This window comes from Leptodactylus fuscus, chromosome 2 (assembly GCF_031893055.1).
Source record: "Leptodactylus fuscus isolate aLepFus1 chromosome 2, aLepFus1.hap2, whole genome shotgun sequence".
In the NCBI taxonomy this organism is placed as follows: domain Eukaryota; kingdom Metazoa; phylum Chordata; class Amphibia; order Anura; family Leptodactylidae; genus Leptodactylus; species Leptodactylus fuscus.
The window spans coordinates 88203708-88225945 of record NC_134266.1 but is presented as its reverse complement, the minus strand read 5'-3'; the positions used below and the strand labels follow the sequence as shown (position 1 = coordinate 88225945).

The window sequence follows — 22238 nt, the reverse complement described above, 5'->3', positions numbered from 1 at the left end:
TCCACCAAGCTTTTCCAGGCTCCTGAACAGCACATGGTTGTAGCAATGCTGTTGCACAGGATACATGTGTGTGTCTATGTGAGCACCTATGATGATGAATGTCTAACCTTCTAGCAGCAGAGAGAGGTTACTGAGTCTCCCGGAGAAGGTGGCGCCAGGTGAGACCAGGAATGTGACTAGTGCAGTTTGTGAGGAGGGTGGGGTCAGGTACAGGCAAATCATGGCCTCGGCCAACAGGAACGCGCTATTTACCTGCTGGAAAGGTGGCTCTGAGCTTCATTTCCTCCTGCCTGCGACCTACAGGGACTGACTCCAGAGACATGCCCTGCTAGAACCTAGCACTACTCTTCGGCTGGGAGGACATTTTCTACACCATGAAGAAGAACAGCTCCATGCAGGGGACTCTCAATAAGCTGTTTGGGAAGAAGAGCGCCAATAACAACTCTCTGTATGCTAATAACCCGCCATGGGTGCTGCCTCAGGGGGCCAAGAAGGCGTCCGTGGACTACCATGGTTAGTGACAGGGTCTGGGCGGGATGTGAGGCAGGTGCTGCTGCTGCTTGGGCTCCTCTTTGCACTATGGCAGGACTCGTCTGCAGATAATCTTCATTATGGAGCGGCACAATTCTGTACCTCAAATCTGTAGTCTGCAACCTGTTGTTGTCCAGCTGTTACAGGACTCCAGCTCTCGGCATGCTGGGACTAGTGGTTCCACAGAGAGCTGATAATACACCTGGTGTGGGGGCTCTGAGGCACTTGTTTGTTTAACCCTAGCTTGTCAGACTTGTAGAGTATAGGGCTGTGTTATGTGGGGATATAAAGGTCACTATAGAAAATCTTTTACCATTGTCTTTATGGCAGATTGCTGTTTACTCTGACAAAATGCAAACAACATATTTGTAAAGCTTTGTACCTCCTTCCGGCACCTATAGCAATCCCATATGTAATGGACACAGACCTGGGTTCTGATACCTGCAGTAATAACTGCACTATATTGGCTAATATACAATGAGGTTTTGTGTGTCTGACACATTTGTGAATAATCTATAATGCTCTCTATATGCCGTCATAGTAGAACATATTGGTGCAGATTAGATAGATTTCGTTTTATTAATTGGTTTACAGGCTGATCTTTCATCACTTTGGGAATACTTGGGCTGTGTATAGTCACGATGACGACCCATAGGATTCCGTATCGCAGGTAGCTTCTATGAGATTGCTTACATGCACATGTTCAGGATGTTGCTGTGGATTAACCACACCAACTCTTGTGGATTTATGGCAGATTGTTAAACATGCACATGTAGATTTTACCATTGAAATTTATTAAGTTTAGATGAAATTCATGGCTGAACACGACAGAAAATTGACCTGTTGTGGATTACTCTGCCAGGAATTAAAAACATTTTCAAAATTATTATTGTTTATTTATATAGCACCATTAATTCCATGGTGCTTTACATTTGGGGGATACATACAATTCACAAAATATACAGGTACATATCATACTAATAGTGATCGGCTGGCACAGTGGGGTAGAGGGCCCTGACCGCGAGGGCTTACAATCTATGGGGGAAGGGGGTAGAGACAGAATGAGAGGGGGAGACTGTACAGATGGCAGTGCGGTGATAGTGTTATTGACACCAGTGATAATGTATTATATTGTAGATTTCTGCATAAAAATAAGTACGTAATCCTAAACTTGCGCATGTAGCATTAAATGGGGTGTCCAGGATTAGAAAAACATGGCAACATTGCAGATATATAGGAACACCCACAAATTGGCTGACTCTGTGGGATTAACTTTCCCTAAACCCTACCCTTTTTGTACTTGGCCATGCCCCTTCATGACCATATACCAGGAGGATTGACAACTTTGCATAATAGAAACATAACTACAGCTGCCCATGGTTTGTGCTCTGTTTTGCAGCTGAACTCTGAATTGGGGCTGTACAATACTAGACAAAGCCTCATGAATCATAAATTGACATGCTAGCACTTGAAAATCTCTTATCCCAGCATGTGAATAAACTGAAATCTCATTCCCTATGCAGTGGGTTAGCCGCTGATCTGTCCAGGGTGGCTCACCTGTTGTGAGTACGTCGTGCGACCCCCAGGCTAAGCGCACCACAGTGTGGGTTGGATACAGTGCACATTTCCAGTTGGAAAATCTACAGTGTATTGTGGTAACAGCAAAATGGATGAGACTTTAACAAATCTCATCTTCATGCTGTGGACGAAAAAAAATCTGCAGAAGAAATTGACTGGCGGTGAAGCCTTTACTCTTGGTTCACATCTGCGTTTGGTAATCCATTCGGGGAGTTGGCATGGGGACCCCGAACGGACTACCGAACGCATTTGCAAGCGGTGTGCAGTGAAAGCACACGGACCCCATAGACTATAATGGGGTCCGTGTGCTTGCTGCGAGATCTCCGCACGGAACATGCGAACAGGAAAGTAGATTGTGAAGTACTTTCGTGTCTGCATGCTCCCTGCGGAGAACTCACAACAAGCACACGAACCCCATTATAGTCTATGGGGTCCATGTGCTTTCACTGGCACACCACTTGCAAATGCGTTCGATATTCTGTTTGGGGGCCCCATGCGGACTCCCATGAATGAAATGCCAACGCAGATGTGAACGAGGCCTTACATACACAGCATGTCCATTTATACTGTAGGTTTTCACTGTGCTTGTCATTTGTGCCTTGCACAGATTGAATTCCTTGGCATATCCTCTGCAAAATCTGGATATGACTAATAGATTTTTTTTTTCTTTTCCGTTTCATTGAGGATTTTGTTGATGAGTCATGGCTGAATAAAATCAATGCTAAATTGGTACATATAGAAACTCTTTCTCAATAATGAGGATGGTGGATGATCTGCAAAAATGGTGTAAATTTACACCGTTATACTAATGGCTGCAACTCACTAGGCATGGCTAGTTCACACGGAGCTAATGGGGTGGATTTTGACTGCGGAATCCACGTCATAATCCGCCCCTTTCAATGGTGGTCTATGGAGGCCACTAGCTTTCTTTTTTCTGCTATCGGCAGCTGCTGATAGCGGAAAAAAAGAAGTGAGCTGCCCTTTCTTCAGGCGGAAGCGGCAGCACCCTCCAATGTCTGGTCATTCATTTGAGCCGGCTGCGGAGGGGAAAGCCGCGACCGCAATGGTCGTGGCAGGCGGGTTTTGACCCGAGAGTGACGTGGCTCGCCGTGGCTCTCTCGGTGTCAAAACCCGCCCCCACATGTGAACTTTTTTTTTTTTTTTCTAATTCTACCACATGGCTTGCATATTTACCAATGTTTTATACATAAATAAAAATGAGTGCCAACAAATTCCATGTAAGCCAAGATGACATATGGGAGGTTTTTCAGGAATTGGGTGATCACCTTTTCTGAGGATAGTACACTAAGTTAGTATTGTGCTGGTCCAACCTCTGAGGTCTCTACTAACCAGCAGCCTGAAGGGGCCTCTGTCTTCTTAGTATTGTTTTAGACACGACTGACCATCCATCAATGGATCTTCCTGGAACCCTCCTTTCAGTTATATTACTTATTATATATTTATTTTGCTGTGATATTAGATATTACTAAACCTGAAACCACTGAAAACTTTATAGCTGCTGTGTCAAAACATTGCAATGTATGATTCCTCGTGCCACATGCCGGCATGCCGATGGTCATGTCATCTAGCTTTTAGTCCTCTATGAGATAAAACTGCTTGTGATGAGTAAAGCGCATTCATTAGAATATATTATGGACAATTGAGGTGAGTATGGTAGTTAAACATACCTTTATCCTATGACCTCATCTGGGATATGTGGAATGTCCTGAATGACTGACCTCTGGGATTTGTACACTGACACATCACTATCCTGCTATGAATTTGTCACAATAACTCTTGCTCTCAAGCTGTTAGGACACATTGCATCATTACCGGAGGAAAGGTCTCGACACATTCCTATCTGACCTTGTGTCTGTGTATTCCTTGAAAATGTAACAATCGGTGTATATGTAAATATAACTTGAAATGTACCAACATGTTACAAAGTGTCAGTAGAATAAGTTAAAGTATATCGCGGCATACTTGTAGGAATGCAGCCTGCCATTGCTTCACATATTTGTATAGTTTTTAATAACTGGCATGCAGTTCTTTGTGACGCATATGCTTAATCTTTTGACGTTGGGAACAGGCTTAGGCAATCCGAAGTCTGTAGATTTTGTTAATCCTGTGCCCTATGTGGTTAGGTGAGGTAGGTTATGTATTTTACAATGGGTTAAATTGCCAATTTAATCTAGGGGATTGTTTATATAGCTACCTAATTGTACTTGACTATAGCATGATGTGTATCTGATGAGAGCATTACATGTTGTGTAAACCTGGCCATAAACATTCTGACTAACGTTGGCTGAGCTTTATTTCAGCAGGACTGTCCGACCATCTAATGGGCATGGGGCTTCCAGACTCCCCCTTGATAGTAGATGTTTGGTGGAGTTAAAGGGAAGTTAAAGTCATTTTTAACTAATCACATCTTTGCATAGTCTTTAGAAAGTCTATTCCACACATATTCATATGCTAATTTAGACTCTGTGCACCCTCTTTGCTATTGTTTCCTATGGGTGTATACAGCACTGGCTGCTGATGACTCAGCTTCCTCTTTGCACACACATAGGAGATAATAGCAGGGACGAGTGCTGCTGGGAACTTCCTGTGCTGGCTGGAAGCTCATTAGCAGGTGAATAAAAATGGACTTATTCAAAAACCACTGAGGCAATTTACATACTAAAGGTATGTGTGGAATAGACTTTCTAAAGACTATGCAAAGATGTGATTAGTTAAAAATGACTTTAACTTCCCTTTAACTCCACCAAACATCTACTATCAAGGGGGAGTCTGGAAGCCCCATGCCCATTACATGGTTGGATGGTCCTGCTGAAATAAAGCTCAGCCAATGTTAGTCAAATGTTTATGGCCAGGTTTACACAACATGTAATGTTCTCATCAGATACTACACATCCTATAGTCAAGTACAATTAGGTAGCTATATAAACAATTCCCTGACAGCAGCTTCTCCCCTCTCGCAATTCAGATCATATGCACACGTGACACATGTATGGGGCTGAACAAATTATGATTATTTATATAGCACCATTAATTCCATGGTGCTGTACATTTGAGGGTTAACATACAGTACACAATATACAAAACAAATATAATCTAAGGGTGCCTTCACACGGAGTATACGCTCACAGATTCTGAACGTGTAACACGTTCCAAATCAGCGGCGTTAAAACAGATCCCATTGCTTTCTATGGGAGCCGGCATACGTGCGCATCTCCATAGAAATGAATGGGCTGCTTTTTTTCCCTATTGCTTTCAATGTGATATGCGTGTATCACATTGAAAGGAATAGGGGGGAAAAAAGCAGCCCATTCATTTCTATGGGGAGCGCACGTATGCCGGCTCCCATAGAAATGAATGGGATCTGCTTTGTACGTGCTCATTCTGAATTTGTTTTACGCTCAGAATGAGATGAGCGTATACTTAGTGTGAATGCACCCTAACAATGATCGACTGGCATAGTGGGGTAGAGGGCCCTGTCCGCAAGGCCTTACAGTCTAAGAGTGAGGATGGATAGAGACAAAAGGTGAGGGGAGAGGCTATTCAGATGGTGGTGTGGAGACGGTAGTTGAATAGGTGAGTCTTCAGGGCCTTCTTGAAGCCTGTGATTGTGGGGATCAGTCTTGTTTGTCTTGGTGATGAGTTCCAGAGTATGGGAGATGCACGAGAGAAATCTTGGAGATGGTTGTGTGAGGAGCGGATAAGAGCAAAGTGGAGTAGGAGATCTTTGGAGGATCTGAGGTTACGTGTGAGCAAGTAGCATTAGATCAGGTCAGCGATATATAGAGGGGACAGGTTGTGGATGGCCAGATTTAAAGGCTCACATATAACTTTCTTATATACATAGAGGGAAAAACAATGCACTGTCAGTCTGTGGAGGATGGTTCAGGATCAGACAAAAGAGGCGGATCGTGCCAAACAATGACTTTTTAATTCGACAGTCAGTCGAAAATATCCAACATGATCAGTCTGTTTTTGTCAGACTAAAGTCTGTTGTTGGTTGACCATGAACGTTTAACATATACAATTCATGCATCACTTTTTTTTTTTTTTTTTTTCTCTGCAGCATTTTTCATTGCATTTTTCTCTGGTTTTTCTTCCTTTATTAAATCTATAGGGAAAACACAAAAGGTTTCTGTGGGTAAAATTGACATGTTGCATTTTTTTTCCCCCCGCAATGTGTGGATGAGATTAGCCGGAATCTTGATCGTTTTGCCGGTTTTGCAAAATGCAGTAGTTATGTTTTGTTAATTGTTTCCGCAGTGGTAAAAATGCTGTTTTCAGCCGTGGATGAATTAGCCGTGGAATCCTCCTAAGGAAAGGGAAGCTTGCTTCTTTTTTCAGTGAGTGGGAATAAACCACTAGCAGAAAAAAGGACGTTAGCAGGCTACATAGACCTCTATTGTGAGGGGGTGTATTCAGCATCAAAATCCGCCCCCTCTTGCCCCGTGTGAATGAGCCCTAACAATTTTTGTATTGACATCTGTACCGTTTTATCCATTCTCTGGTCTTTGCAGGACTAGAAGAAGGGAGTAAAGATGGAAAATGATCACAAGGGATTCCATTGACTCAAATGGGGTTTTGTTGGGTACCTTTTGTATTAGACAGACTCTGCACTGGATGAACTCTGACGCAGGTGTGAATTTAGTGTTAGGTGGGTAACCATAGAGAGCTAGATACAGTGTACTTATAGACAGGTTAGTGTCTCTTGAGTAATGGTTTTTATTTCATGTCATGTATACTTGTGACTGTTATATGGTTGTATAAGTTGGTGATGCACAGTGTATATTGCTGTGTTTCCCTTGCAGGTACAATATATAACTGCAGACCATTAGTTGCGTCTAGGTGTTGTACCACAGGGGACTTGCCTGGATATGTCCTATGGTATGACCGTCAGCTTGTGCCGCGGTTCCAGTCAGCACCTATTTTGGATATTACACATGCACTTATTTCCTGGAGGGCTTGTGTTTCTATATACAGAGACTAATCTAAGTGGAGCAGAACTGATCAGCAGCCGAATCTGACAGTAAGTTATGATGGACTTGGCCTGTCCATGTATTAAAGGGCAAATTTCTATCCAGATGTGGCTACCCCCTACTGATAACAGCTGATTCTATAGATAAGGCCCCACGTAGAGAAAGGCAGCAAAAAAAGTGCTGCGAATCCCCCCCCCCCAAAAAAAACAAAACAAAACAAAAAACAAACAAAAAAAAACCCCTGTTCTTACAACATGGGGCTTTAGCAATTGCAGAAGCCATTTTTTTTTATTTTTTTTATTTTTTTTTTTCTTCAAAAGTCTTCAACAAATTTGCCTCTTGTGAATTTACACTTCTGCTGTATCTAGATGGCTGTGTGTGGTTAACGGTTCTAGTGACTGACGGGTTTTGCTGAACTGAACCAAGCACATGCACGATTTGTATGTTTGCCATGTTTTTCATGGCTAGCTCACTGACCCATTCAACTAGGGCATCATACAGTGTCGTGTGTATTTTCACAGACCCATATATTTGGCTGTGAGCCCGGGAAACACTCAGGGCAGGTCCTATTCATGTCAGTTTTGTGGCCTGTCCTGACTATTGCGTCCATGTTGCCTAAGCATTTGATTATAGGCCTGCGGTTGGACTGGAACTGTCAATATTACAGAGACATGTGTTCCGGATATGCTGGTGGCTAATCCAATGCCATGTACAGAAGCAAACAAGTATAAGAGATTTCAGTAAATCTCATCTACGTGGTGAAAAAAAAAAAAACAACCCAAAAACCTCTTTCGTATAACTTGACCTGCGTCTTAGCGATCATTTCTACTGCTTTTGCCCTGTCTGTGTAATCGTGCTGATGCAGGGCAAGCGGTGATCGGCGTCTTTTGTCATTAATCTGCTCTCCTTCAGGAAAATCTTTAGATCTTGTACAGAACTTGGCATAAAAACACAAGTACAAGTGGAAGATAGTTCTGAGAAGGTGCCTTTAGTGTAGCCGCACAATGGGCTGGAAATCTGTAGCAAACACTTCATATGTAGCATGTGGATTTCACGGTTCACGTAGAAAGAAAATATGAAATATGCAGTGAAAATATGTCAGAATTTAACCTACAGAATGTACCTCAGGTCCGTTTTCACGCAGAAAAAAAAATTGCTGTATATAGAGGAAATCTGTTAAAATTCTGTGTACTTGGCTGGTTTTGTGAAATGTTCAGAGTTTGCACTATTTTTGTAAAACAAAACATAAGGCCTGGTATCTCCAGGAGTATTCTATGTGGATATCCTGTCATTTTTATTAGGCCTAACCCTTATTTAATTTATCTAAATGGGAAATACATAATGATGTTACAGTGCAGCATGTAAAACTCTATTCCCTCATATTTATGCTGCCACTTTTTGTTCCCTTGTTTTTTATTGAAACACACGTAGGCTGCCTTCACGCAGAGTTTTTTGATCAGGAATTTGGTCAGGAAACTGACTCAAATTCCTCCTCCTAAAAACGCCTCATCATAGGACTGTATTTATAAAGAAAACCTGTTAGGAGGCATTTATACATATGGGGCAGGTTTCTGAAACTTTCTAAAAGCTGCCCCATTTACTAGATGGAATGCCGCTCGGCCGAATAGAATTGATGTGCTTGTAGAGATGAGCGAACACTGTTCGGATCAGCCGATCTGAACAGCACGCTCTCATAGAAATGAATGGAAGCACCTGTTTAATGGGTATAATTGACATGAGATTTGCTAGTAATTGAAAGAGGTATGGAGGGCACTCCTGAAATGGTTATGAAATAGGGTCCCAATCCTTAATTTCAACCAGTGTCAGACTTCACAGCAGACAAGAAGGTAAGATGCAAATGTGATTTATTCGCCAGTAGTAGACTGTTCTCCTAGTTGTCGGCATAGCTCTAGGAGCAGCAATAAGTAGTGTGGAGATCCGCTGTGTTTCTTGTAGACCTCCACCGCACTACTTATTGCCGCTGCTACAGCTATGCCAATACCTTGGAGAGCAGTCTCCATTCACTCTCATTGTGATATACAGTGTCTGTACTACACTCTATGTATATATCTACTATTGGCGAATAAATCACATTTGCATCATACCTTCTTGTCTGTTACTGGGATTTGCTCGAATCCTATCCACTTTGCAGAGACTGTAAAACGCAGCTGCTTTTGCATTTACACCACGTGGGGCCCCCAGCCATACGTTTTTCTGAGAAAATAAAGGTTACTTGTAGCTTTAGAGCTAGTTAACATGTAAGATTTCACGGACCATGTTGTTTCAGCAGATCTTTAAAAGAAAACCATAAAATTTGAGCACAGCTAGAAATAAAAGATTTATGGCATTTAGGTTTCTTTTTTTTCTTTTTTTTTTTTTTTTTTTTTTCTCACTTGATGACTGGGCTTTTTTTAAGGCATGGAAGTGTTTTGGGCCAAAACCTGTAATTTTTCTTGCATCTTATAAATGATTTAGCTATTGTATGCAGTAGGTGTGAAGCCATGAATGTGTTACTGTTGTCTTGGCTTTGCTTTCTCCTTGCTTTCATTAGCTGCCTTAATTCCCTTTGTGTTGTTGTTGTGGCTTGGCATCCTAGTGACTCACACAGCTGTATGTTACATGTGCAGGTGTCGGCTGCTCGTTCTGTACAATATAACTGACGACTTGGATACTCTCTGGCTTATTTTCCAGTAATTTAACCTGGCACATTTTTCGGATTGTGTGTTTGTTTTGCAAGGTGTGTGTGTTTGTGTCTCCAAATCCAGCATACAGTAAATGGGTTCCTGGAAATCCCATTTTTAAATGCCCTATTAGAATCCAAGGAATTCTCTGGTGTCTTGCTGTGGATTACCCGGTTACATTTGTCATTGGCCCCTCATTGCTTTCAGTAACAAGTATGCAATGTTTTTGGAAAATGAACACTTGCTTGCTGAGTTTTATGGCACCTACACTATTGTGCGTATTTGCCACATTTAGAATCTTTATAGCTCACACGTGTATTTATTTATTGTGTCTATGCATTGACAACAGAAAAGCAGACACAAGGCTTCCATACAGACTGGTTCTGTATTCTGGAATAGCTAATGAAAGCACTATAGGTGTTTCTATCTACACCCTTTATGAGGCTTTTTTTTCTGAGGCGTTGGCTAACAGGCATTTTATATGAAACCTCAAAACTAGTGAATCCTAGATAGCAACCACACCTTTTATAATAAATTCTGTGCTGGGTGATGTCTGGCATATGTAACAGGCTATCTCAAGTAGCTTGCACAGGGGAAAAAAAAAACCCTCTTTTATTCTTATATTTCATCTCTCTTCAAGTGACCCTCTTATATTACTACCTTCAGTCTCATGTTTGTTACACAAATCGTCTTACATCTTGGGTTGTAGCCTGGATGAGGCGATGGGGCTCTTTTAGGGGGTGGGTCTAAACAATACATTTGACCTATTGTAGACAGAACATCAAGAAGACTCCTGTTCCACAATACTGTCTTCTAGTGGCACACACATCAGTAAAGAGAAGGTGCATGGCCGAGCTCCAGAGGAAATATATCATAGTTACAACTGGGGGGAAAAAAGGAGACAAATGGGATCAAGGGGAGAGGAAGCGATCACTAATTCTCTAAGACCTGATTCAGCAATTGGAGATGTTGGCTGGTATTGTGTGTGTGTGTGTTTGTGTTTTTTTGTTTTTTTTGGCCTTTCCCCTTTCCCGCTTGTCCTGTTTTGGAACAAGATTGTGATTTGTGGAAGTGGTACTTCAGTATGGTGTGTGTGTGGGTTTTTTTTTTTTTTTTACAGATAAAGTAGCTCGGTGGTTATATTTGATAGTAAGATAAAAGCTACAGCTGGTTAGTATTGGCAGTGCTGACTGTAAAGGCCCAACGTTTCCATGCATCATGACAGAAACCCCACGTCTTACTGCTGAAAGGACTTTATTTAAAATAAAGCTGGTGAATAAACGCAGCAGGTTAGTTTCTCGATTCCAGTTTGTCTACATAGTAATTACAGCTTTAACTCTAGGGTGAGGCAGTAGAGAATGTGCATGCACTGCATTCCTTTAAATAGACCATACAATGTGCCTGAGAGCTGTCAATGTCTGCTGATCCGATGATCATCAGGTTCGATAACAGGAATATCTTCCTGGCACATAGCAAAACCTTTGTTTTCTCTAGACTGGCTTAATTTTAGACATATCTAAGCTGTCTGGGAGAGTAGATGCGGTGTAAAAATAAATTACTTCATATGTAAATCCTAATTATTATTATTATATTATAATATATATATATATATATATATATATATATATATATATATATATTTTTTTTTTTTTTTTAATCTGATTGATCGCTCATTGACTTCAGATGGTGCCTGAATAAGTGCTGACTTTCCCAAATGGGGTTTGTCCTTCTATCAGCCAGAGAGGAGAGTTTCTTGCTCTACAGTAGGGCTGGTCAATTAGGACCTAAATGAAATTGACGATTATCTGAACATTTTACTTTGGTTACAATTGATGTATGATTATTTTAGGACCCTTTCCTTACATGACACACCTGCTATTTATATCCATGCCACTGAATTTTGGTAAGTTGCATATCTGCAATCTTGCTTGGGTAGTGTAGATGGTGTACAGTTACTGACATATCCTTTAACCAATGGCATGCAAATGTAAATGAATTAAAATCTATATGGGAACCTTCACAACAGTTACATGAGCAGACTCAGTTTTGGTTATTTTTAGATTAATTGCCCAGCCCTTCTCTAGAGTATCTACTTGAAATAAAATAAATTAAAAAAAAAAAAATGTATGTGTCCTTGTTCTGCTCCTATAAACAAAAATAAAAATTCAGATGTGAGCCTAGCCAAATACTTTTATAATCATACCTGGAGTCTGAGTCCCCACAAATGATTTTCTAGGCTAGGTTCACATCTTCGGTAGGCTTTGGGATCCCCCGGACCGCTAAAACAGCGATTACTCAGGATGTTATCGGTCCCCTTTGACTATACTGAAGTTCGCTGGGTGTCCACTATTTTATACTGAAAGAGGTGGAGAGTAAAGTCCTCTATGCAGGACTCTTCTCTCCACTGATTTTTGGTGGCTTCTGTGGGGAGTCTCCAATGTGAACTAAAGCGTACTCGTGCTCAGGGCAGAAATTGATTCTGTAGATGCCATTACAGAAGACTTCCATCTAGGTTGTTCCACTTATTTTTAGCTCTTTTGATATTTGCATATGTGCTTTCATATTTCCCTTTACTTCCACAATGTGTTTATTTTGGTTTTAAATTTTTGTGTGTTTTATAACATTTGTTTGTCATTGATATGTCTCTTCATGTAAAATTTTAGGGTAAAATTTTTATGACTATGTGAACTGAGAGCTGAGCGGTTTATACTAATAACTACAGCGAGTAAGCATAGCTACATTGGTTTCTGGGATAAGGTCAGGCAGGGCTGTGGAGTCATAAAAACAAACTTTCCAATGACGCCCCTATTTTTCAACCCTCTGTCTCTGAATCCTTCATTAATATAGTATTTAGTTTGTTTTTTTGCTAAATAAAGGCCTTAGTTTAATATAACATATATTTATATGGTTGAACCTTTTCCTATATCCCGATCAAAGTTAATATGCAACAAGCGAGGCATCTGTCTAATAAATTAAGTATACGATATTTATTTAACACTTTTTAAGATGAAGTTGGAGTCAGATCATGTCTATCGACTCCAGTTCCACCTGCAAACTGATTCCACAGCCTTGAAGGCAAGTCAAACTTGATGTCCTCTTGGACTCCATGATGACCACAATTGTCAGTCTTAATTTTATTGTCTGTGAGGATCACTTTGGGCATTTTACAGCATGCATTTGTTCAAATGGCAAAACATTTCCTTAAACTTTTTTTTTTTTTTTTTTCTTTATAATTTCTAGATGACGTGCAAAATTCATTTGCCTTTTTGGATGACTCTGGCACTGCAACTTTGAAATCACGGCCTGGTCCCAGAGTTAGACCCTTGCTTAATTTTTCTAATAGTGTAAGTATCTATCTACAGTATATACTCTTTTAGGCTAAGGCCACATGTAGAGTTCTGTGTGAGAGGTGAATACGAATACTGTCTGTATGAGCAATCTGAATGACGATATGGAGAAGAGCAGCTCAATAAGTGGACAAGGGAACACCTTTCTTTAATAGGATATATTACAATGTCACTTTAATTCAACTGTACTATTAATCTAGGAAAAGTTCTTTTCTAATAAAATGTCTATTTTATAAAGCTTATGCTATATATTTTATTTATTACAGCACACAGATGCACAAGGGCTAGCTGTACCAACCCCTTCAGTTCCTCCTGGGTTTACAGATAATCCCTCTATAGGTAAGTGTTATATTTTATCTATTGCTTCTGCTTTGCATATTGTTGAAAGGTTTCGGCTGATGCAGAGCAGTTACTTACCTAAGCATATCTGCTTATTAAGAGGCAACCATGTTTTCTTGACATTTTAAAGGGAATGTCATCAAAAATAATCGAGTGGTCAAATGAACTTCTTTTTTTTTTTTTTTTATGCTAAACATATATTTAGGAATTTTTTATTTTGCTTGCAGGTGAGGTATCTGGTCTATTGAAACATTTGATCTTGTGGGTCACAGGTCTCTGACACCCAGTGATCAGATCTTCAGTAGTTCAGTCCTGGAAAACTGCTTGTATCTTTCGTTGCAGACGTCCACATGGGTCACAGTCAGATGTTAATTTTCTTTGTTTTATAATCTATTTGCTTTAAATATAAATTGTATTTATTTTGGTTCGCAGGCAATGGCTCGAAGCTGAATGGAAACTACAGAATGTACAGTTCTGTTGGAGATCTTCGTTTACATAATTATTATGATGATTATTATGGCATCCCTGCGCCACCATCTATGCCGCCACCTCCACCGCCAACCATGCCACCGCCTCCACCACCACAGAAAAGTCCCCCTTCATCAACTATTTCATCTCCATCATCTCCAAGCCCTCCAGACTTTATACCTCCCAATCCAAATTCCACAGCACCACCTACTTTTGCGCCAGCAGATCAATATGCAGTGCCAAGAGCTGAACATTATCAAACAAATGTTTCTAAATGGAATTCTGAGACTGGTCTTGGTGCAAAAGACTTGCCTATGACATTACCTAATAGATTTTCTTTAAATCCTGCTACTTTTCAACATAACCAAGGGCAAACAAATCTTGATGTGGAGCCTCGGTCTACTTTACCTAAATCCTTTAAAATACCTCCTCCTGCTCCAACCAGGACATCATCAATACAGTTGCAAGAGTCTCAAAGCGCCAATTTTTCCAACGATCCTCCGCACTCTCCAGTACCCTCTAGCTTTAATCCAAGTGTGCAAGCCAAACTTTTTGCAACAAACCAAGGACAACAATCTCTCAATGATATTTTGAATAAGAGAAAATCAATGCTCATAATGGAAGATCTTCCAGATTTCTTGGAAAGCTCTGGTCAAAGAATAGAAAAATCAGCAAATATCAAAGATACGATAGGCACTAGAGCTTCTTCAGTAATGAATAACACAAATGTTCCTCATAATCCTCAAGTAGACTTAAACAAGGAAATTAAAAATGAAGATGCTATAAATGGCAACAAATTCGAATCTGGAACAATATTTAAGGAGAGTAACCCAAAGCAGCCCTATGCATTTAATAACACCATTAGTGAATTGACACCAGTTGGACCTGCAAAAGGCGAGGAAGTTCAAAAATATTCTCATAATGGTCCTGACTATAATACTCTAACATTTACCAAGAATGATTACACACAAGAAATGAACAAGTCTTCGAAGCCTACTGTTAAAGTAATTTCGCTTAAACCTATTATAGGTGATCTTTCAGTATCCAATCCAAATGGGTCAAAACATAACTCTCTTACGAGAAAGGAGATGGAAATGTTTCCTCAGGAGTTGACTAGAATAGATAATGAAGGACAACAAAAGCCAGAAAGGATTTTGGAGAATGTAGAAGAGCGTCCTCCCACACCTCCCCCAATGGCACCACCACCACCTCCCCCACTAATGACTGTTCCTCCAAATTTGCAGTCAATAACGCCTCCACTGACTGCTCACAATGGTACCCCACCAAAGACTTCACCTATTAGTAACTTAACATCTCCAGCTTCACCTCCAGCTCCTTCTATTGATCCAAGATCAGTAGTGCATATGCCTTCACCAATTCTTCCTTCAAAACCTAAAACTATTACTGGGATTCCAAAGCCCCCATCATTTGTGCCACCTCCACCAGCACCTCCACCTTTGCCAAGCACTCTTAGTTCATCAAGTTCAGTATCTTTAAAGGAAGCTTTACAAGCTAAACAGCAGACTCTTAGAAAAGTTCCAAAGTCTATAGAGATTAGACCTGCTCAGACAAATTCTATCCCAAGTGTTGATGATGAGCAAAAAATCAGAGTTGGCAAGATAAAGGGTGAGTTAGAAGCATTATTCTCTCCAAAAAAAGATAAGGGGGAGCGGCTTAAAAATTCTTATCAAGGTGTGGAGGCAAATAAGAATTCCAATGGAAATATTTCACATTCAAAAGGAGGAGAAAATAAATTGGTAAACTCATTAATGATGAAAGTGCCTCTTCTACCGGCTAAATATGAGAGAGATGATGCGGATACAGACAATTCTGAATGGCTGCCTAAAAGCAATAAAATGGATCTTCAAATTCCAGAGCCAGACTACTTACCATCAAGCCCCATTCACAAAACAGAGAAGCCAACATACTTGGAGGCACAAAAGAAAATTCCAAAGGCAACTCTTGAGACGTCTGTTCCTTCAGTACCAGTTGCTTCCCCTCAAAAAGACACAGTTACAACAGATACATTGAAAAACTCTATGCCAACCTACAAACCTCATCGAGAATCAAGGATCTCAACTGAAAGTAGTACCATAGATGAACTACCAGTAGTTATTTCAAACCCAAATGCAGATGTTGGCTTAAACTTGGATCACGTTTCTCAGCAAAGAGAAGTTGCAACTTTAGAACCCTCTGAAAAGCAAGAATCTCTTTCCTCCCAAGTTGAAAGTACATACAAACGCCCTATCACTGGGGAACAGGGAGATACAGTTTCCCCAATGGCTTTACTAATGGCAGCACAGAAGCGAGCACAGAAGACAAAGTCCTTGGATAAGAGAAATCTTCCCAAAATTTCTGTTACAAGTGGACTCATTACAAGTTCATCTGACTCTAATGAGAAGAATGCAGATACATTTGTTCCCTATAAAGACAACATAGGCCAGCCTACTGAGGAAGAAGTCACCAGTTTCACATCTAACTTGGTCAATTATTCAGACTCTTCCTCAGTGGCATCATCTTGGAGAAATGAAGAGCTCCAGTCTAATATAAACAGTAGCTTAGGTAGAAATTCTGAGGCCCAAAGTGACAAGTCCAATGTTCCATATCAGTATAACTCAGCTGACGTACTTGTTTCTACCACAGACCGGTATGAAGAATACTTGAAGCCAAAATCGATAGCGTTCAATAACCATATTTCTACCACTGCGCCAAGTTCAACTGAATCCCCTTCTTTTAATATCGGCTCTTTTCCTTCACCTACTCCTGACTCCAAGATGACTAATGAAATTGAATATGAAATAATACCACCCCCAGCAGAGTTCATGAATAGTCCATTAATATCAAGAAGTAACTTTAGTATGCAGCCCGGAGACAAATCATATAATTTTGATCATAGTACAAGTCTTCAGTCTGATTTAATTCCAAATTATGACAGAAATAATTCAGTCACTCAACCGTATGTTTCCCTGTCAACCACAGATAACAGTGGTTTTAACAGTTACTCAAGTGACAACTATAACACAGGAATGAACAGAGATCCGCAGAGGAGTTCCCTAATTAAGAGGCGCCTGTACATGCCTGACCCAGAAAGCTCAAGGAACTATGGCTCAAATACAAGCTCATTAAGGTCTTCTACCATGCCAATGTCTTATAGTGGTATGCATGCACTGTCTAGCTCAAATATGGTCTCAGATCCACGACATTCCAATACCACATCAAGATTCCTACCACAAGGAAGGAGAGTATCTTCTGAGAATATTAACAGAATAGTGCCACCTATGACTGATATGAAGTACAAATCTCAAAATTCTGACTATTCAATGGGAAAATCCTCAACCAGGTTAGTGCCCAGAATATCTAAAATGAATGTTGCAAACAGAAGTTTCACATGCCGAGCCTTTGTTTAAAGCTATCCTCCTGTCAATATGAAGGAGATCTTGAGGTTAATGAGTTACTTAAGAGGACCTTTCAACTCCACATAGATGTTAAATACCGATTAGAAAGCAGACTTTTGGCTTTTTCGATATGAGCCCTGTTTTTGGTGCCATTAATTTCAGCACTGCTGTCTCCCCACTGTCAGAAAGGCGGCCTCCCCGGACAGTTATTGCTGAGCTGTACGGCACTGGGGTTCATACTAGGAAAGCTGCCGGTGTGCACAATTCAGCGCACTGTCTGGTTTCTAGCGGTATATGATACTACACATCTATGAGGACATAAAAGGTCCACTTTAACCCTTTTACGGTCACCAGTTTTGGGACACTTTACACCTCTGTCAGAATAATTTTCACAGCCTAAAATCCAGTTTAGCATCATTGTAATTTTTCATTAAAAAAAACCTCCTCCTAAAAGACCAAAAATCTTTTAGGGCAGGGCCACATGTGGCGTAGTTATAAACTGTTAGCCACATATTGAAGGGGGTGATTGGGGGTTAGCTTTAAATATGAGTGGTCATGATAAAATTGTCACTGTACAGTAGCTATAGATGTATTTTTGATGTAGTACAGATACAAATACATTTTGGGTGTCTTCCTCTTTGCATTACTTCTGTACACGCTCTGGCCATAACCTCTCATGAAGGAGCAGACTTCTCTAGGTGTGGAGATGGAAACCTGTGCTGAGTGTTCTGGCCAACGAAAATGCTTTCCTCCAATTCTCCTTCTTATCTTTTTAACCGATACACACTTAGGGTGCATTCACACTGAGTAAACGCTAGCTTATTTTGTAGGGCAAAATTACACTTGTAAATTTTGCTATCCCATTGACTTCAATGATATTTTTTTACAAGTGTAAAAATACGCCTGTAAAAAATACGCCTGTAAAAATACGCCTGTAAAATGTCATTGAAGTCAATGGGATAGCAAAATTTACAAGTGTAATTTTACTCTACAAAATAAGCTAGCGTTTACTCAGTGTGAATGCACCCTTAGACTATAATTACATCTGTTTTCTAGTATATCGGGATACAGCCGTCAATTCAATGGTGTGAACTTAGGGTCCCAATCCTTATTGCATATATAAAGGCAGACGTCACACTTGTATGTGTCAATGAAATATGTTTATTGAACACCAGTAGTGTACTATATGCACTACTGGTGTTCAATAAACATATTTGATTGGCACATACAAGTGTGATGTCTGCCTTCATGTATACATCTGTTTTCTGTTACTAAAAATCTGCTTGTCACTTCCTAAAGTGTTTTCTGAACATTTACATGAAGGGAAATGACAAGTACAGACTGCTGAAAGGTATCACTTTTCCATAATAAGGTGATGGGCAAGAAAGTTGAAAGTCTCTGGTTGTGCCTATTAGGATACTGGCTGTCATTTTTTTAAAAATGTACATTGTGAGCTCTATATGAGGCTCACAATCTACATTTTTTCCTTTCAGTATGTCTTTGGAGTATGGGAGAAAATCCTCACAAGCATGGGGAGGACATAAAAAAAAAAAAAACTCCTTGCAGATGATTTGTCCTCGGCAGGATTTGAACACAGGACTCCAGGACAGCAAGGCTGCAGTGGTACCCAACTACCAAGCCACCCATTGTGGTTGGTAGTTGTAATAATCATTGGCTATTTTTACTCCATACATAGTGTTATGTGCAATGTGGCCAATCCAATGTGGTTTTACCTTTAGCAAGCTTGTAGTTTTCCGAATCAATGTATTCTTCTGCACTTTTAGAATATGCTGTATATAGATATGGGGGTAAAATGTAATTGTGTTTTAACTTTTAAGGCTGTCAAGTATAAAAACTGTTTTGAACTAGTGAAAGTGAGTTAATTCTCTTTTTAGTATATGATAAAATTATTTTACATTATACACAGCTATAATGGACAAAGCTAGAATTCATGAGAACAAAGGTCCCCATTTTACTACTTGGTTTATCTTCCTCTGAATATTCTTATGCTACAGTTGCATGTCTAGCAAAGCTGCAGGATCAGATAATGCTCCAATTAGTGGAAAGGGAGTGCCCTAAATAATATGGATTAATTGCTGTGAGAGCATTTTATTAAGCATGGAAAATTTGAGTCACTTGGGCTCTGTTAGTTATACAGTGACATAGGACATGCACGGGCCCATATGTTAAATGCTGCATAGACTGTATCATATCATGCCAACTCTCCTGAAATGTCTAAAAGGCTACTGTAAAAATGGGTTCTGGAAGAGTGGGCAAATCTCCCAGGCCCAGGGAAGTGATCCTGTATCTGTCAGACTCTCCATTGTATTATGTGACATGGACACTTAATGTGTTTCCATGTCACAATAAAGGAGAAATGACATGTCCCAAATGGGAAGGGTTTTGTTACAGGTGGCTTTGGTCACCTGCACATCCTGACTTCCCAGAAAAAGTTGGCAGGTATGTACATAAACAGATGGCAAAAGCATAATAAACAAATCCGTAGTATATGATGGAAGGTGAATGGAATGAATTGGAAGGAAGACTCACTGTGCCGCAGCCCCTCCAAACTGCTGGGTGAGAATGGGACCCATGCTGATCGGATATTCATGGCCTAATAATAAAATGAGATTTTATATTTTTAACCTCATTAATAGTTTATCTAGTTATATATGAACCCTGGGGTTGTGTGTAAAGAATATAGTAATCCATTAGATCATTGAGGCTAGTGAAACTTAACATTAATACTAAACTTCTACTGTATCCAACCACTAAATCTATAGCATTGTGTCCAGCTTCTTAATAGATCTTTTCTGCTTTCTCCAGGGCACAAAGTAAATACCAGCAAGGCATGACGTTCACTGTCAGACCAGGAACCAGACAACCGATATCTCAGATGTATCAAGGTGGCTATCTGTAAGCATACATGACCCTGAATGCCAAGTTCCTGCCATCTTTCTTACAAACTCTTATGAAGGTGCTTCTATGATCAGATTTGAGAAAATACAAGTTACTCAATGGCAAAGTGAACAGACTTGTAAATTGCTTGCCCTAAATGTAAGTATATAATAAAGCTCCGTGTCAGGGCTAAGCAGAGCTGAGTTTGCTACTAGACTATCCATAATAAACTGAATTTTGGTTTTATGTATTTTGTGAGGTTATTGTGAATCTTACTGACTTCTTACATTTTAAGATAGTCTGTCTTTTATTGTTGCTATTTATCTTTTATTTTGCATGTTATGTGCCTTTCTCTCTGTTTCTTAAACTTTGTTGTATAAGTATATACATATCTATTAAAAGAATGGCCACTGTATAAAAAAAATGTACATAAATATAAGAGGAGATGGGATTCCTATGAGAAACCCTACAAAAGCACTTTCTTTGTATATTCTTTGTATATTTATATGTCATGTTCTTTTTATGTATCTTCGTTTATATGTAATTTAGTGTTACAAGTAAAAAAGAAGTGTCTGAATTTGCTTTTAAGGAGGATACATAAAGCTTTTGCATGCAATTTCCTCAATGTTATTTACGGCAATAAACTATTTTATGCTAAACGGATTATGTTTCTTGACATTACATTTGCATTATTTCCTGCCTGCCATATACAATTCTCAGTCAATTTCAGTTTGCCAAGTTCCTAGCCTGTTGCCATCAGTTTCTCAGTATTCACTATGAAAGGTAGTAGTCTGTGGGCTGTTTCTAAAGAGTCAATGAACCATGTTATGTATAGAGGACCTGTAGCTATGTTGGTAATGGATACAACAGAAACTTATCTCAACACTAACAATCTTTGGGATTTCCTTTAGGGACACTTCAGATGTCTTGTTGGTAGTTCAGTTCTGTACAGACTCCTGACAACATATCCTCTGATGTGGTCTCCACTGTTTCAGTGATGCACCTTCTCAGATTGTTCAAATCTTGTGTCCTTGCTGTATCCCCTCGAAAGAAGTAGGGTATGAGGTGGTGTACCAATGATGGACCGTTGTTTCTGGTACAGCCTTTCTAAAGGATATGCAAGTATGTGCTTAGTTAAAAATGACTTTTCCCAATGGTAGAGCCCCTTTTAAGGTATCTGCAAGCCTTCAAGTGGAAATGGTGGTTGAGCTGCACAATCCTGCTAATAGACTACATTTAGTAGATCATCCTCCTATTTGTGGCATCAGCTATTTCTTTTAACATGTTCAGGTATAGATGACCAGCGACTATCTTCTGAGAAAAAGAAGGGACTACTTTGTGCCTACTCATTGCACAGAACACTTTTACTTTGGACACCTTGTGCTCAAACCGATCTTTCTAATCTAAGCTACCCTCTCCCCATATACTCTCCTTTCCTTCCTTCCAAACCAAATATGATAATCAAATCAAACAGGCTTTATTGGCACGTCCGAATGGATATTTGGCATTGCCAAAGCTAGTAAAGTGTGTGTGTGTGGAATTGGAGTCAAGGGGGAGAGTATTGGGGGGGGGGGGGGCTGATTTGGGGTATAACAGTCCGTGGAGTCTCATCTTCCTCTTGTTTGGTGACAGCTTGACACTTATTGGGCCGCGATCTCCACAGTGGCCTCTTCTTCTCCCAGTAGGATGTAGAGTTTCCTCTTCTCATCTGCAGATATGAAGTCTGGGATGTGGAACTTTGTTTAGAGTCTATACGTAATGTGTGCCACACAGTTCACACTAATGAGCAAAAAAAATAAATAAAAAAAATAAATTAAATAAAGTCTTGGGGAAGCTGTACTGTTTTATGTTTCCTATGTCTTCATAGAATTCAACTTTATGGGTGGATTCTAATAAATTCCTTTTTACACAGTACTTTTCAAGTAGGTGTCCCTGCCCAATCATAGGGTGGTGGCACACAAAGTACCTGATGTGACTAGAACTGTATCCAGTCCCTGAGCCGCTGGT

General features: G+C 40.0%; 1 protein-coding gene across 1 annotated transcript; it reads left to right on the top strand.

Moving 5' to 3' along the window:
* Positions 1–203: 203 nt before the first annotated feature.
* Positions 204–20885, top strand: LOC142194773 (uncharacterized). Its single transcript, XM_075264107.1, has 5 exons — positions 204–513; positions 13025–13128; positions 13398–13470; positions 13903–17278; positions 20160–20885. The coding sequence occupies exons 1-5, from the start codon at positions 375–377 to the stop codon at positions 20251–20253; spliced, it is 3786 nt and encodes a 1261-aa protein (XP_075120208.1). The 5' UTR covers positions 204–374; the 3' UTR covers positions 20254–20885.
* The last annotated feature ends 1353 nt before the right edge of the window (positions 20886–22238 follow it).